This window comes from Lynx canadensis, chromosome X, assembly GCF_007474595.2.
Source record: "Lynx canadensis isolate LIC74 chromosome X, mLynCan4.pri.v2, whole genome shotgun sequence".
Classification (NCBI taxonomy): Eukaryota; Metazoa; Chordata; class Mammalia; order Carnivora; family Felidae; genus Lynx; species Lynx canadensis.
In genome coordinates, this window is record NC_044321.2 from 14,229,482 (window position 1) to 14,247,100 (window position 17,619).

The following is a 17,619-nucleotide window of genomic DNA, read 5'->3' on the forward strand; positions in this document are numbered from 1 at the left end:
CATCAGACTGCAGCTCAGGTCATGATCTCACAGCTCGTGGGTTCAAGCCCCGTATCGGGCTCCATGCTGACAGCTCAGAGCCTGGAGCCTCTTTCAGATCCTGTATCTCCCTCTCTCTCTGCCTCTCCCCTGCTCATGCTCTCACTCTCTCAAAAATAAATAAACACTAAAAAATTTGTAAAAAATAAATAAATAAATAAAATAATAGTCTGGAAGAGGCCAGTATGAAAGTTCTGCTCCACAAAATTCTCAGGGACTCTGGCTCCTTTCTGCTTTCCACTCCACTATGCCTAGAATATGGTCCCATTTCATGGTTCAAGATGGAACTCCACCCAAAACAAGCACATTCCTAGCAGCAGGATAGAAGCAGGAAGATAGAATAGAGAAAGGTACATTGATCTCTAATACACTTCTTGGAAGTAGAACATATGACCTGTACTTTTATCTCATTGACCAGGACTTAGTCTCACGGTCATATATAACTGCTAGGGAGGCTGTAACTATAGTCTTCACGTTAGGTAGCTGAATTGCGTTACTAAGAAAAAAAGGGAAACCAGAGGGTGGAAGACTACAGCATTCTTGGCCACACATTCCAAAGTTACCATGTCCCAAACTGAACTCCCTAGTTTTCAGGATATACTGTGCAATTTTATACCTTTGTGATCTGTCTACCCTACCTTTATCTCCTTTATCTCCTTGCCTTTATCTCCTGGCAAACTCCTCTTAATATTCACATCATGTATCTTTCTGTGAAGCTTTCCTTTACCCAACCACCTTTCCCTCCAGCCTAAACAGACTGGATGTCTTTGGGTCACTTTTGTATCTAGCATACAATTCTACTTTTGCATTGTTAATTCTAATATTTTTTTAAAGTTTATCCCTCCATTCATCTGTCTTCCACTAGAAGGTAAACTCCTTGAGGGCAGAGACTGCCTCAGCATCATATACATACAGATCTATAGCATACTACATTTCACAAAAATCAGCCATTAATATCTGCTTCCTAGAATTATGGCAGCATGGAACTGGTAAAATAAGTACCTAATAAAACGGACACTATGGTATGTATTATTGTAATATAATGGGATGTGTTAAGAGTCCCAAATCATAGAAGATTCTAACAGCAGTTACAAGAATATGGCTATATGCTTTTATCTAGCCATTGCTCTTTTCTGGCACATATTACTTACTCATTTTCTACACTCATCTTTCTTTTTTTATGGTACAAATAAATTTTAGTTGGATAAATTTTAAGTATGTTTACATTTGATTCTATTAATTTTATATTTAACTTAGATAGATGATTAGGTGCTTTGCTTAGATCCCACTTATATCTCAGCAGTTATTCCATCACAGAAGACCAGTTTAGGCATCTCTAAGCCCTTGGGAGAGTCACTGAGGAGCCTCAATATTTTGATGATTTTTCTCTGAAAGAAAACATCTAGATGATCATAGTATTCAACTTAGGAAGCACAGCATTACAACTGATAAACACCTGACTATAATAACATATTAATTTATGATGGCTTCCATAGCATAAAATTTTCATTGACTGGGAGATTTTACTTAAGACTATCAAAGTACTGGGGTGCCTGGGGGGCTCAGTCAGTAAAGCCTCCGACTTCGGCTCAGGTCATAATCTCACAGCTTGTGGGTTTGAGCCCTGCGTCGGGATCTATGCTGACAGCTCAAAGCCTGGAGCCTGCTTCGGATTCTGTGTCGCCCGCACTCTCTGCCTCTCCCCTGTTTGCACTCTGTTTCTCTCTCTCAAAAATAAATAAACATTAAAAACTTTTAATTAAAAAAAGACTATCAAAGTATCAACTTGACTTGCAAAAATTGACCTAAAGTGTACAAAACATATATATCACAGTTAAGCCTAACCTTTTAAAAACTATCTTTGAGGGGTGCCTGGGTGGCTCAGGCGGTTAAGCATCTGACTTCAGCTCAGGTCATGATCTCGTGGTCTGTGGGTTTGAGCCCTGGGTCAGGCTCTGTGCTGACAGCTCAGAGCCTGGTGCCTGCTTCAGATTCTTTGTCTCCCTCTCTCTCTGCCCCTTCCCTGTTCTCTCTTTCTCTCTCAAAAATAAATAAACATTAAAAAAAAAATTTTTAATAAAAAAATGAAAACGATCTGAGATATAAATAGTGGAATACTATGTGTAATTTTAAATTGAAATATCAACTACAAAGGTAGCTAAGCACCCCAAAATGGCTACAGTAACTAGGCTTCAATGGTCCAAGTGTGACTTGTAGCTTGTCCATATTCTCCAATGTGGATTGTCAATTCAGATTATGATGCTGAGTTGGCCCTCAAGAAATGTAATTATTACCTTCTTCTACCTGTAGTTCTCGAGCCTAGACAGGGCCCTCACTATTCTGTCTGCTGCTCCAGTTGAGCATGAAGTCCTAACCTCAATGCCAATAGCAGTTATATCTAACTTCAATAAAATTTTAAAAATACATAGTTACTTATTATCATACCTTGAGTTCCTGGTGGTTGTAATACATCTCCTGTCAGGCGACACCACCCAACTGGGAAAATATCTCGACAATCGTACTTGCACCAATAATCAAAAGCTCCACTCCAGCCATCAAATGTGATGTAAATTTCATCTCCTTTGACATCTCCAATCGTTGCAGGGCAGATCATATAAGGGTTCTTTTTATCTATGGCCTCAAGCTTCATTCCCACTTTGAAATTATTTAGAGGTGGCTTTGGTGGTTCCTACCAAAACATTAAAAAAAAGTTTTTGTTAAGATGCAATAAGAAGAATTTGCTCAATTGTATTCTTACAACCCTTATCAACCAAAAATTAAACTCCATGAAAACAGTTGTCAGAGATCTCTGTGAAACTCTGCTCTACAACATCTTACTTACTCTGGAGCAGAACCAAGAACATGGAAGGAAACAAACCCAAACTGATAGTGATTCATTTATTCATTTAAGAAATAGGTGCTATATACTAGGTACCAGAAATTTAGGATTCGCTGGTGAACAAAAAATATCAAAGATCCCTACTGTGGTGGAACTTACCTTCTAGTGATCAGGGTGCAGGTGAGGGAAAAAGAAGAAACCAACAAGAAATTTTAAATGAGGGAATCAAACAAACCCAATTAATGTGTAAATTATAGGGTATGTTGAAAGTTGGTAAGTCCAAAGAAAAACGGGTGCCTGGATGGCTCAGTCCGTTAAAAGCCCAACTCTTGGTGTTGGCTTAGGTCATGATCTCATGGTTCATGAGTTCAAGCCCCACACTGGGCTCCATGTGGATGGTGTGGAGCCTGCTTGGGATTCTCTCTCCCTCTCTCTCTGCCCCTCCCCTGCTCTCTCTCTCTCTCAAAATAAATAAACTTAAAAAAAAAAAAAACGAAAAGGAATAGCACCAGACAACATACAAAAATTAAAAAACCTCCAAGTTTTATTGCAGACACAAGAACATGAAAGTCATATAGCTTGGGGTCATTTATGATATCCAATCCAGAAACCAATATTTAAAAAAAATTTTTTAACATTTATTTTTGAGACAGAGAAAGACAGAGCATGAACAGAGGAGGGTCAGAGAGAGGGAGGAGACACAGAATCTGAAACAGGCTCCAGGCTCTGAGCTGTCAGCACAGAGCCTGACGCGGGGCTCGAACTCACGGACCGCAAGATCATGACCTGAGCCGAAGTCGGCCGCTTAACTGACTGAGCCACCCAGGCACCCCCAGAAACCAATATTTAAAAAAGCATACTTTAGTTACCAAAATTTAAAGCATGCAAATGCTAACAGGATTCTTAGAAAGCCTAAGTGCAATGTTAAAAGCAACAGCTTTTCTTTCAATTTGGTTTTTATCACAGTAAATAAATAGCACCATCATCAACCCAGTTGCTCAAGCCAGAAGCCTGGAAAAAGCCCTAGACCAGGGGTTATCAGTCCAACTGAACTTCAAAATCACTTGGGATCCCACAGCCAGGATTTTGATTTAATTTGTCTGGGGTGGGGCCCAGGCATTAGCACATATTAATTCCCCAGGTGATCCTAATGTGCATCCAAGGCTGAGGACCACCAGGCCAGATGCATAATATTCCCCTTAACACTCACATTCAAAGACTACAACCTGCCAATTCTATCACCTAGATCTCTAGAATCCCGTAACAACATGAAAAGTTAGCCCTCAATTGTTCAGTATATGCCAGGCATGCTTCTAAATGTTTTAATTCTCACAACCCTACAAAGTCAATGCAATTATTATTCCCATTTTATAGATGATGAAATTGATGCATGATTGCCTAAGAATACACCATAAATATGAGAGCAGGAGCTGGATCTTAAACATAGGCAGACAACTCCTTGGAACATCCTACCACATCATCTGCCTGGACAACTCCAACTGATCTACTTCAAAGCCCAGCTCTTCTGGTCTCCTTAAGGCTTCCCTGGCCAACTCCTGCCCGCTCCTAGGCCCCCTCAAAGAAGATGCTCTTGCCTTCAACTGCTAAACTACCCTTGAAACGTGTTCACTCCTCTGAGACCAAGGGATTCTCAAAAGCAGATACATCTTATTCATATTGCTATTTCCAGCAGAGTACTCAACAAGATTTAAAAAAAATGAATTAACCAAGTAATCACCTGAAGAACAGTAAACAAGCTTTCAAGTAATTCAAGTAATTCTTTCACCAAGATATAATTTAAACACATATCTGGTACGTTGATTTCTTTTTTAAATGCCCCCTTTAAACCCATCTCATCGTCCTGTGCTTTTCCAGTGATATCCTTTATACCTCTGAAGTCTTGTAAGTTCCTTAATTATTAGCCTTCAAAGTCCTTTTAATTACATAATCTTAACTTGATTCTTAAAAACCACCCTAAAGTCAGCAGGGCAAAAGTTAGCTTGGTCAAAGATCAAAGGTATTTGATAAATAAGTTGCTGGTAAATAAGAAGCAAAGTTACATACTGCCACTTCATGAAGGGGCTAAAGGTCAGCTAACTGTTATTACATATGGAAGGAAAAGAGGGAGGTGGATTTAACAAAGGATAACTTTGGCAGTTTATAAATTTGTCCTACATATTCACAGAATGGAGAAAACATTCAAAGCACACAGAAGTTTCTTAGGCCCTTATACTGTCAAATAACCAAATAACAATAAGACTTTCTGTAGCAAAGCAAACTAAGTTCAAATGACAATATACATTTTCTGCTACAAAACAGAAGACAGGAATGAGCAGAGAAACAGAATTTTAAGATTCAAATGTATAATTTAAAAAGATATCCCAAATGTGACAGGTCATCAATGCCACTATAAACTGACAAGTAACAAAAACCAGACAATTGATAATGGACAAAATGCAATTTATTCTCCGAAGATTTTTACACTGTTTATTAATTCTTCTAAATTTCACGAATATTCTATCAAAGTTACTTACATATGTATAGCCATACAAATAAACAGAGCTCTGGAAGAAAACAAATATTTATTTTCTTAAAAAATCAAAGGGACTACTCTTTTTCATAAATAAATGAGAGGGTTTTATCTCAAAACAAGCTACCTCCAGATTTAGATAACTGGCAAAATAGTACCCTCTGCTGTCCACAAAAGGTAATAATATAAAGTTGCTTTATGTTTATATGTTTTAATTTTTTTTTAAGTTTATGTATTTTGGGGTGGGGGCAGACAGAAAGAGAAGGAGAAAGAGAATCCCAAGCAGGCTCTGAACTGTCAGCATGAGCCTAATGCAGGGCTCAAATTCACAAATTGTGAGATGACATGAGCCAAAATCAAGAATCAGAAGCTTGACTGAGCTACCCAGGTGCCCCTTAAATGTTTTTAAAGAATATGGTTTGTCATCAACAGTTCTTGAATGACTTCCTAAACACAAAGATATAATTTGTAGGGGGACCTGGCTGGCTTGGTTGGTACAACATGTGACTCTTAATCTCGGGGTTGTGAGTTCAAGACCCACCTTGGGCACAGAGCTTATTAAAAAAAAAAAAAAAAAAAAAAAAAAAAAAAAAAATAATTTACGAAAGCAAGAGCTAAAATAAACAAGGACCCATTCTTTTTTACTGTGAGAAAAAAAAAATGATTCTTTCCTAGAAGGTGACTAGTAAAGAATACTCTTTTAATCTCTCTCCTATCTCTCCTTGCCTATCTACCTACAATACACTTCTCCTTAAAGGCTATTTCTTTTCATATCCCACAGACTCTAAGGCCTCCCTTTTCCTTAGCATGTACAACTATCAAACATAATATATACTTTATTTTGTATGGTTTATTATCCATCTCCCCAGCTAGAAGGCAAGCCCCATAAGGACAGTTTTTTTACTGTCTTATTTATAGCTGTATTCCCAGAGTCTACCTCTGACCACAAACTCCTATCCTTAACTTCTACTTCCTTACTTTTAATCAACTACTTCTTTGACCTCATCAAAAATTCTAGTCCTTTAAACTTCATTTATTGATTCACAAATATTTACTAAGTGCCTACTAAATGTCAGACACTAATGAAGGCTCCAGATATACATTAAGTGGCAAAATAGACAAAAATCCCATCCTTGTGGTGCTCACCTGCTAGTAAAGAGAAAGACAAGAAACAACAATACAAGCAAAATATACTCTATGTTAGAAATGTTAAGTGCAGGGTGCCTGGGTGGCTCAGTCAGTTAAGCATCTGACTCTTGGTTTCAGCTCAGGTCATGATCTCCCGGTTTCATGAGTTCAAGCCCCAAGTGCCGAGTGGCGTGAGCACAGAGCCTGCTTGGAATTCTCTCTCTCCCTTTCTCTCTGCCCCTCCTCCACTTGCGCTGTCTCTGTCTCTCTCTCTCTCTCTCAAAATAAATAAATAAATAATTTTTTAAAAAAAGAAATGATAAGTGCTATTCAATAAAAGGAAGTATATAGCAGAGTGAGATCCAGAGAAAAATGTAAGGGAGGGTTTTGTGCAAAACTTTAAATAGGGTAATCAGAACAAACCTCAAATGGAAGGGGACAGGTGAGCAGAACCCTAAAGGTGATTATTAACCACAGTTACCTACAGGAAGAGTACTCCAGACAAAGAACAGCCAGGGCCAAGGCCCTAAAGCAGGAGAGTCCATAAGAAATCCGTAAGATTTCGCTCATGTGGAATTTAAGAAACAAAACAAACGAACAAAGAAAAAAAAAGACAAACAAAAAAACAGACTCTTAAACAGAGAACTGGTAGTTGCCAGAGGGGAGATGGGTGGGGAGAGGGGTTAAACAGATAAAGGGGATTAAGAATACATTTATTTTGGGGCACCTGGGTGGCTCAGTTAATTAAGCATCTGACTCTGGATTTCAGCTCAGGTAATGATCTCACTGTGAGCTCAAGCCCTGCATCTGGCTCTGTGCTGACAGTGAGAAGCCTGCTTGGAATTCTCTTTCTCTCTTCCTCCCTCCCTCCCTCCTTCTCTGCCCTTCCCCTACTTGTGCCTATTCTCTCCCTCTCTTTCAAAAAAATAAACTTTTTATTTACTTACTTTTGAGAGACAGTGGGAGTGAGCGAGGGGTAGAGAGGGAGAGAGAAAGAGTCCCCCGAGGTGCAAAGAGAGAAGGAGAGTGCAGAGCCTGGAACAGGGTTTGAGCTCACCCAGAGTGGGGTTTAAACTCACAAACTGTGAGACCATGACCTGAGCCAAAGTCAGATACTTAACCCTTAAGTATACTTAAGGCCACCCAGGGGCCCCATAAATAAACCTAAAAAAGAGTACACTTATCTTTAAACTTTCTTTTTTAGAGTTTATTTATTTTTGAGAGACAGAGAGGGCGTGCACACTCAAGAGGGCATGTGAGTGGGGGAGGGGCAGAAAGAAGGAGGGCAGAGGATCCAAAGCCCACTCCGTGCTGACAGCAGAGAGCCCCATGTGGGGTTGGAACTCACAAACCATGAGATCATGACCTGAGCTGAAGTCAGACCCTTAACCCACTGAGCCACCCAGGCGCTCCAAACTATCTCTCTTTTTTTTAAGTTTATTTATTTATTTTTTTTTTTTTTTTTAATTTTTTTTTTTCAATGTTTATTTATTTTTGGGACAGAGAGAGACAGAGCATGAACGGGGGAGGGGCAGAGAGAGAGGGAGACACAGAATCGGAAACAGGCTCCAGGCTCCGAGCCATCAGCCCAGAGCCTGACGCGGGGCTCGAACTCACGGACCGCGAGATCGTGACCTGGCTGAAGTCCGACGCTTAACCGACTGCGCCACCCAGGCGCCCCATATTTTTGAAAGACACAGAGAGAGAGCACATGTGCATTAGAATGGGGGAGGAGCACAGAGAGAGGGAGAAAGAGAATCCCACGCAGGCTCTGCGCTATCAGCGCAGAGCCAGACAAGGGCCTCAAAGTCACAAACTGTGAGACTGTGACCTGAACCAAAATCAAGAGTTGGACATTTAAAGGACTGAGACACCCAGGCACCACAAGAGTACACTTACCTTGATAATCAGCACTGAGAAATGTATAGAACTATTGAATAGTTAAAAAAAAAAAACTACAATATTTACCATTCTTGATATGAATAATTGTTTACCTTGTTTTATTTTTCTTAAGTAGGCTCCATTTCCAGCAGGGGGCCCAAAGTGGGGCTTGAAGTCATGACCCTGAGATCAAGACTTCAGCTGAGATCAAGAATTGGGTGCTCAACCGACTGAACCACCCAGGCATCCCCTGATATGAATAATTGCAATAAAATTTGACTGAGAAAACAATCAGGACACAGGGTGAGAAAGAAATATTTTGACCCATAATTTAACTAAAAGTTGGCTTTTATTCACTGTTTCTTAACATAGTGTACTTTTTCAACATTTTCTCAAGAGCATAAACTATTTTTGGAATTTTCCCTCTTTTGTTATATAACAAATATTTCCTTATAACAAATTCTTTCTGATGACTGTTTTTAACATTCTTTTACTTCTGAAACAAAATCTCTCTTTCAAGTGGTTTTTTGGCCTATCATCATTTTCTCCAATGTCAAAGGATGACTAATACAGCAAAGTGAGGGGAAGCTCCACTTCTGAAGGCAAATAAAAAATAGCAATGAATATTTGCTTCTAGTAGAGCACTCGTTTCATATCTAAAGTCTTGAAAGAGAGTACAAATTCATTTTGACTAGTGAGTGATTATAATTAAGACTTTTTTATGACTTGCTGTTATGGATTGAATTGTATCCCCCACCCCAGCCAAACTCATGTTTAAATCCTAACCCCCAGTACCTCAGAATGTGATTTCATTTCGAGACAGGGTCTTTAAAGAGGTAATTAAGTTAAAACGAGGTTATTAGGGTGGGCCCTAATCCAAGAGGAGGAAAGTAGGACACAGACACACAGATTGTTAAAAGTCAAGGAGAGAGGCCTCAAAAGAAACCAAGTCTGCTGACATCTTGATCTCAGACTATGAACCTCCAGAGCTGTAAGAAAATAAATTTCTGTTGTTTAAGCCACTGGAATGAACTGAATGGTATCCTCCCAAATTCATAAATTTGCCCTAATACCCAAAGTCACTTTATTTAAAGACAGGGCCTTTAAGGAGGTAACAAAGGTTAACTGAGGTCCTAAGGGTGGGGCCTTAATCCAATAGGACTGGTGTCCTTATAAGAGTAAGAGAAACCAGAGATACCTCCCCTTCCCCACATGCACAGAGGAGAGGCCACGTGAGGACACAGCAAAAAGGTAGCCATCTATAAGCTGAGGAAAGAGGCCTCACCAAAAACCAACCCTGATGGCCCTTTGATTTTGGACTTCTAGCTCCCAGAATTGCGAAAAATTAAATTTCTATTGTTTAAGCTACCCAGTCTGTGGGCATTTAAGTGCTCCTATCAAAACAATAAAACCACGGAGAGCGAGAGAGAGAGAGACAGCACATGAGCGAGCATGCGGGCATGAGCAGGGGAAAGAGGTAGAGAGGAGAATGGAAGGATGGGAGACGGGGTGAGGGTGAGGGGGGGGGGGAATCTTAACCAGGCTTCATGTTCAGCACAGAGCCCGACATGGGGCTCGATCCCACAACCCTGGGATCATGACCTGAGCCAAAATCAAGAGTCAAATGCTCAACTGACTGAGCCACCCAGGCACCCCGATGGAAGCTTTTTATAACATCTTTCTTACCTTCTTAAACAATGTTGCAGGTGCCATTTCAGATCCATTCAGGGTTCTTAAGAGGAACATTGGCCAAGATGACGCATTCATCTGGTATCCTATTTTATAAAATAAATCAGCATGAAAAAGCCTTCCTGTGATATTATAGCAAGATGGTATAAAAAATAGGTTTTGTTTAACATTCTTCTCCAGAGAATTATTTGCTTACCAAGAAACCCAGGAAATGGGCAAGAAGAGCAGATGCACCCTCCAATAAGTTCTACTGTACCCCTGTACTATCTGGCAACAATGCTACAGTAGGGGTAGAAACTCTCATTTTAGAAAAGCCACTAGCTTGAGTTCACCAACATACACATAAGTACTTTAGGAATGGGCCATAATACTATGGGTGACCCAAGGCAAAACCCAGAAGAGCTTCCAGTCCCCACTAATAGCCACAAAAGCACGGCAAAGGCTGCAAAAGACTTCCAGCCTCTTTTTCCTCAGAGTCCCTGCCTCATTTTCCTTTCAAAAAAAGACAGTTTTCTGTGAAACTCAGCAAACGTACACTTAGGATGGTGCATTTCATTGTATATAAATTTCACCTCAAAATCTTAAAAAACTGCCAATAAACACTGAGCTCCAGTTACTGATATGTATGCTGAAGTATTTAGGGGAAATGTACTGACATCAATAAATGCATTTAAAAATAAGATGGATTGATGAATCGATAGAAGTACAGATTCACAAGTAAGTGATAAAGCCAGTATGGAAAATGACAATGGTAGAATCTAGGTAATGGGTATGTGGGTGTTCACTGTAAAATTCTTTCACCTTTCCTGTATTTGAAATTTTTTATACAGTACGTTAGTAAAAAAGATAGCTCTCACTTTAGCAACCTTTATACACATTAAACATGATCTTCTCTTAGAATTTGTATCAGATGCAATCAAAAGAGACTCAACAGGTGTCTTTTTTGGAGATCTCATCAATTAATGGTGGATATCACAGCATCTGCCATGTGCAACAGGGAGTAGAGAGGTTTGCTAGTTTTATTGCTTTCTGGGGGCAATCTGTTTCATGCAACACTTGCCTGCCCTGATGCCAGAATTAAAGAGAACTTGGCATGCATTCCTGATGAATACGTGCATTAAGATAGGGAGGCATATGAATCACTGGCAATCACTGGCACTGGGTCCATCAATAGGATAAAACATGCAAAAAAGTTCAGACAGAAAGTTACTCTATAATAATCCTGCACCAAAATCTCCTTAATTGACCAGGGAAAATAACTGTTGTTGAGAAAATAATTGTTGTTAGGAAAAAAAATGGGGAAAGGGGAGATTTATTATATACTCCTTTATAATAAATCAGTATTATTAGTGATATCTAATAAATAATCATCCACAACATGGATTTGCCACATTATGGTTAGAATATTGCATAACAGTTGTTCTCTGGTCCTTATGCCTTTTTCTTAACCCCCATCTTATCCTCTTCTATCACGCAATCATTATCATCACCATCACCTTAACTTGACATTTTTCTTAATTCTTCAATTGCCTAAAGTCAAACATAGATTAAAAGGACAAAAATAGATGAAAGTGCATATAAAAATTCAAACACAGGGGCTCCTGGGTTGCTCAGTCAGTTAAACATCCAACTCTTAGTTTTGGTTCAGGTCATGATTTCATGGTTCTGGAGTTCGAGGCCCTCATCGGGGTCTGAGCTAGCCGTGCAGAACCTGCTTGGGATTCTCTCTCTCTCCCTTTCTCTCTGTCACTACACTGCTTGTGTGTGCTCTCTCTCTCTCAAAATAAACCTAAAAATAAATACATACATACATAAAATAAAAATTCAAACACAGATAAAACTAATCTATAATGTTAGGAAGTCTAGGCAGGGGTACCTTTGGGAATGGGAGGTTTATAACTGGAGATCAGGAGGAGTGGGGTTTCTGGGGTGCTGATAATGTTATGTTTCTTGATTTGAGTGATGGTTATACATAGATGTGTTCATTTATAAGCTGTACACTTATGATGTGTATACTCTTCTGTTTGTATGCTAAAACTTTAAAAATTCTTTTAAATAATAACCTTTAAGGTTTAAATAATCTTTAAAAGAAGAAAACCAAGTAAATTGCGTTATATTAAAATGGAAACTAAACTATTCAAAAACACCTAATGAGCAGACTGGCAAAACTTGTGTGTTTTTAACATGTACTACCAAAATATCTATTAATCAGCATGTACTACTATGTACTTGATATTTTTAATTAATAAAAATAAACTCTAAAAGTAATTTGAAAAAGGAATGATCATAAATCTGGCTATGTGTTTGAAATGCTGACAATCACAATAGCTGTGCTTCCTTTAAATACAAAAACCTATTACCATTTGTAAACAGAAATCAAATCCCAGCAGGGAAGCACTAAGCCTCAGATTTACACTTCTATCTCTTATAGAATTCTGTATGATTTAAGAGAGAAGAGTAAACAAAAACCATAAGTGATATGAAGAAAGAAGGCAAAAAGCAGAAAACACACACACACCCTAAACCACCCTCTTGGAAGAACACATCTCTAATTAGTTTTTTTTTAAACATTTTAAACCAAATTAGGAATGATTAACAACTAGAGCAAGGAAAGTATAAAAATATATTGCTAAAAAAGTGGTTATTTTTTTTCTAAAGATTTTAAATCATCTCTATACCTAACGTGGGGCTCAAACTCACAAACCCCAGGTCAAGAGTCTCATGCTCTTCCGACTGAGCTAGCCAGGCACCCCAAGAGTGGTTATTATTAATATCTTAAATTTCGGGTTCTCAGGGAATTTTTAACTAGTAGGAGACCAAAAAAAATCCATCTCCTCATTTTCCTTTACAACAGAGAATTTTCATTTTCAGCATTGTAAAGAAGAAACAAAAACCAATATCCACCATTCACTCACAGATAGCAGAATAAAGGAAATCATTTATTTTCTACAGAATATCAGAGTACATCTAAATATTAAGAGTGAACTATTTTGCCCCAAATTGGAGTCACCTACTTTTTACCTTTTAAAAACTCAAACTTGACAGCTTTTTAAAACCTTTGCTTCTAAAGTTCCAACAATCTCCTCCTTTTCAAAGTCCTAAAGACCCTTACTCCTCTCACTATGATTTCCTCCCATTGTAGATATAATGAAATTTTCAAAGTTGAAACTGGAGTCTGGATGTGGAATCATACTCTTCCCCTGTGCTCATCCCCATGGTGAAAATACTAAATGGCTCAGTGGACAATAATAAGGAAAGAATAACTTGTAACAAATGCTACAAACTTCTCCCCCAGAAGGGTTTCTGAATCTGCATGTGTAACCTAGTAGTGCTGTTTCTCACATTTCAAGTTTGAAGACAGCATATGTATTGCCCTGGAGTGGGGAACCTTCAGCATACATATATATGCCACATGTGTATTTAAGTGAAACTCTGTAACATAGGCTACAGAGTTCCTCTCTCATACATTCTCCACAGGAACCACCTGACAATCTATTTGCAAAAATCCCTAGAAGAGATTTCTAAAAGGCCACTTCAGGGGCACCTGGCTGACTCAGTCAGTAGAGCAGGGAACACTTGATCCTGGGGTTATGAGTTCGAGCCCCACGATCAATGTAGAGATTTCTTAAAAATAAAATCTTGGGGCTCTTGAGTGGCTCAGTCAGTTGACGATCCTACTCTTGGTTTTGGCTCAGGTCATTGTCTCATGGTTCCTGGGCTTGAGCCCCACACTGGGGTCCACACTGATAGTGTAGGGCCTGCTTGGGGTTCTCACTCTCCCTCTCTCTGTCCTCCCCTGCTCGTGTCCACACACACTCTCTCAAAATAAATAAATAAACTTTAAAAAATAAAATAAAATCTTTAAAAAATAAGGCCACTTAAAACTATTTCTACTGAATGTTACATTAGTAAGAATATGCTATTTTAAAAACTGTTTATTCTTACCCAGTGGAGGCTGAAGTAAGTCCCCTTCCTTTTCACATGTCCCAATAGGCTGTATGTCTGGAGAATCAACAAGCCTCCAAAAATCATTTCTGTTGTCACTACCATCCAGTCTTAAACGTAGCCTGGCACCAGTAATTCCGACGACCGTGGCTACACATATTGAAGTCATATTGCGAGGGTCATGGGCTTCCAATTTCATCCCAACTTTGAATTCATTAGCTGGTGGAACCTTAGACTGCATACATATATATGTATATATTACATCCGTGCATATGCACACGTGCACGCACGCACAAGCGCACACGCGCACGCGCGCACACACACACACACAGTTTTGTTAAAATGTATCAACTGTAAGAAAAACAAATGGTCAGTTATGTTACCACAATACTCAATAAATGTTTTAAGTACCAGTCATAGCAGATGGTAAGCAAAAGAACTATAAGGGTCAAGGAAAAGATCTCCAAATCCTCTCCTTGGCTTGACATGAAGCATAAAAACCCTGCTCATTGCTGGTCTTACTCCTCTGCCCACTTCCAGGCAATTCAAATACACCCTCTAAAAGGCACCCTGAGAGGCTTTCTAAAATAAGAATCTGATTAGGCCATTCCCCTTGAAATAAACCAACTGGCAGCTCACCCCTGCTTAAGTGCAAGTCCTCAGTACAGTTTAAAAGCCCCCACACCTTTAACCTTATTTCTACACTATCACCTCTACCCACTTTGTGCTCCAGCCACCCATGCCATCCCTCAACACTCAGGTTCTTTTACACCCATGTGCCTTTGCTTTGGATGTTCTCTCTACCTGGAATATCTCTGCCCTCATTCCAACCATCTCAGATACCATCTCTTCTGTGAGCACTCGCAGTACAGTTATCATATTTTCATAATTAACTTTTTACATGTCTGTCTCCCCCTCCGGATGGACAGTCATAAGGGCTTAGTATACCTGACATAGAGTAACTTCTTAATGAACAAATGCAAAGATACCATCTGCCCCTTAAGTGGCACTACCACAATCCCCGTTACCTCTTCGCACTACTAGAATCTAACAATCGCACAAACATCCTTCAACAAATTAACAGTTCACGTTAATATATACAACTTCTACAGAATTTGGGCATACCTGTCTGAAGCACTCTGAAGGAGCACCCAAAGATCCAGTCTCTTTCAAGTAATTTTCCCAGTGGAACTCATCTGGGGGGAAAAACGCATGAAATAGGTTTTTTAGTATATATAATATGTATACTAACTTTCAGGAGTAAAATGGACTTTAGTTCCATATCTCTTTTATTTTTTTAAGCTTATATATTTGACAAGTATGAGCAAGGTAGGGGCAGAGAGAGAGGGAGAGAGAGAACCCCAACCAGGCTCTGCACTCAGCACAGAGCCTGACACGAGGCTTGATTCCACAAAACACAAGATCGTGACCTGAGCCGAAACCAAGAATCGGTGACTTAACCCACTGAGCCCACCCCTCCATCTCTCTTTTAAAAAAGACTTCTTAGGGCACCTGGGTGGCTCAGTCGGTTGGGCGTCCAACTTCTGCTCAGGTCATGATCTCGCGGTCTGTGAGTTCGAGCCCCACATCGGGCTCTGGGCTGACAGCTCAGAGCCTAGAGCCTGTTTCAGATTCTGTGTCTCCCTCTCTCTCTGACCTTCCCTCGTTCATGCTCTCTGTCTCAAAAATGAATACACGTTAAAAAAAAAAAAAGACTTCCTATACAAAAATACAGATTCGAAGGGTACATGCACCCCAGCGTTTATAGCAGCATTATTAACATTAACCAAACTAGGGTGAGAGCTCAAATGTCCATCAACTGATGAATGGATCATTAAGATGTGGTATGTATATATATCAAAAAGAATGAAATCTTACCATCTGCAATGATGTGGATGGAACTAAGAGAAATAAGTCAATCAGAGAAAGACAAATACCATATGATTTCACGCATATGTGGAACGTAAGAAACAAAACAGATGAACATATGGGGGAACAGGAGAGGGAAACAAACCACAAGAGACTTTTTGAACACATTTTTATAACATTTATTGTTGAGAGACAGAGCACAAGCAAAGGAGGGACAGAGAGAGAGGGAGACACAGAATCCAAAGCAGGCTCTAGGCTCTGAGCTGCCAGCACAGAGCCCGACTCAAGGCTCGAACCCACGAACTGTGAGATTATGACCTGAGCCGAAGTCCAGTCGCTTAACCAAATGAGCCACCCAGGTGCCCCAAGAGACTCTTAATGATAGAGAACAAACTATGGGTTTGTGGGTTTGTGGGAAAGTGGGTAGGAAATGGGTTAGATGGGTACTATGGAGGGCACTTGTTTGTGACGAGCATGGGTGTTCTATGTAAGTATGTAAGTGATGAATCATTGAATTCTATCCTGAAACCAATATTGCACTGTATGTTAACTAATATTTAAATTTAAAAAAAAAAAAGGTGGGAAAGACTTCCTAGCGGCGCCTGGGTGGCTCCATCGGTTGAGTGTCTGAATCTAGATTTCGGCTAAAGTCATGATCCCAGGGTCATGGGATCAAGCCCTGCATTGGGCTCTACACTGTGCATGGAGCCTGCTTAAGATTCATTCATTCATTCATTCATTCTCTCTCTCTCCCCACCCCCCCAAAATAAAAAAAAAAAGTTAAAAGACTTCCTACAGAGCATATTCAAATTTCCTGATCTACATTTAATTACCAGCACAGAAATGAAAGAGACAACTTTCTGATAATACTGGTTCTGATACAAATTACACTCAAGATCTTCTCAATGTCACGAGAAATTAGCACAGTGATTCTAACAATGTGGACTCTAAGAACAAAATGATTTTTTATAGAGTAACAGCAAATTCTTCTCATCTGTCTCTAATATAAATTTACTCAAGACATGTGTTTACTCAAGACCATTTCATCCCATTAATGTGAAGGCACTTTTTTATTGTTTCATGGAGAACTAAAGGTGTTTAGGTATGCGGTCTAACAGAATCTTACCCCTGCAATGCTTTATGGAAAGAGAAAAAATCTGAGAATCAGAGTTGTTTCTCAATTGACTATTAGATCTCCATACAGGATGTTAAGAATATAGTGGCAGAGGGGCACCTGGGTAGCTCAGTCAGTTAAGCTCCAACTTTGGCTCAGGTCAGGTTGTGGGTTCGAGCCCACACTGGGTTCTCTGCTGTCAGCACAGAGCCTGCTTTGGATTCTCTATCCTCCTCTCTCTGCCTCTCCCCCACTCACATTCTCTCTCAAAAATAAATAAACATTAGAAATAAAAGAATACAGTGGCAGAATAAAGCAATAAACCAGTCATCAGTACAGTCACTGATATGAATTATTTTAATGATCTATATTTTCTACAAACCCTTGCTGTCCTTCTCTCATTCAGTCTTCATGATATACTACAATGGTATTGAGGAAAGTCAGAAAGCAATGTACTTTGCCTGACTTGAACACTTCAATTCACTGTTCCAGTTAAGACTACCAAGACACTAAGAAAAAGACTTAACAGCAGTATTAAAGGTACTTTTAATTCATACCAAGTTTAATTCTCATCAACCACCTATA

General features: G+C 39.4%; 1 protein-coding gene across 1 annotated transcript in view; it reads right to left on the reverse strand.

Annotated features, from left to right (window-relative positions):
- Nucleotides 1-17,619, reverse strand: part of SCML2 (Scm polycomb group protein like 2) — a 79,303-nt gene that overhangs the window by 53,519 nt on the left and 8,165 nt on the right. The window contains exons 3-6 of the mRNA XM_032592230.1: nucleotides 15,177-15,247; nucleotides 14,052-14,286; nucleotides 10,104-10,192; nucleotides 2,485-2,728 (exon numbers count right to left, since the gene is read on the reverse strand). Coding sequence (XP_032448121.1) covers nucleotides 2,485-2,728; nucleotides 10,104-10,192; nucleotides 14,052-14,286; nucleotides 15,177-15,247 — 639 coding nt within the window. The remainder of the gene's footprint in view (nucleotides 1-2,484; nucleotides 2,729-10,103; nucleotides 10,193-14,051; nucleotides 14,287-15,176; nucleotides 15,248-17,619) is intronic.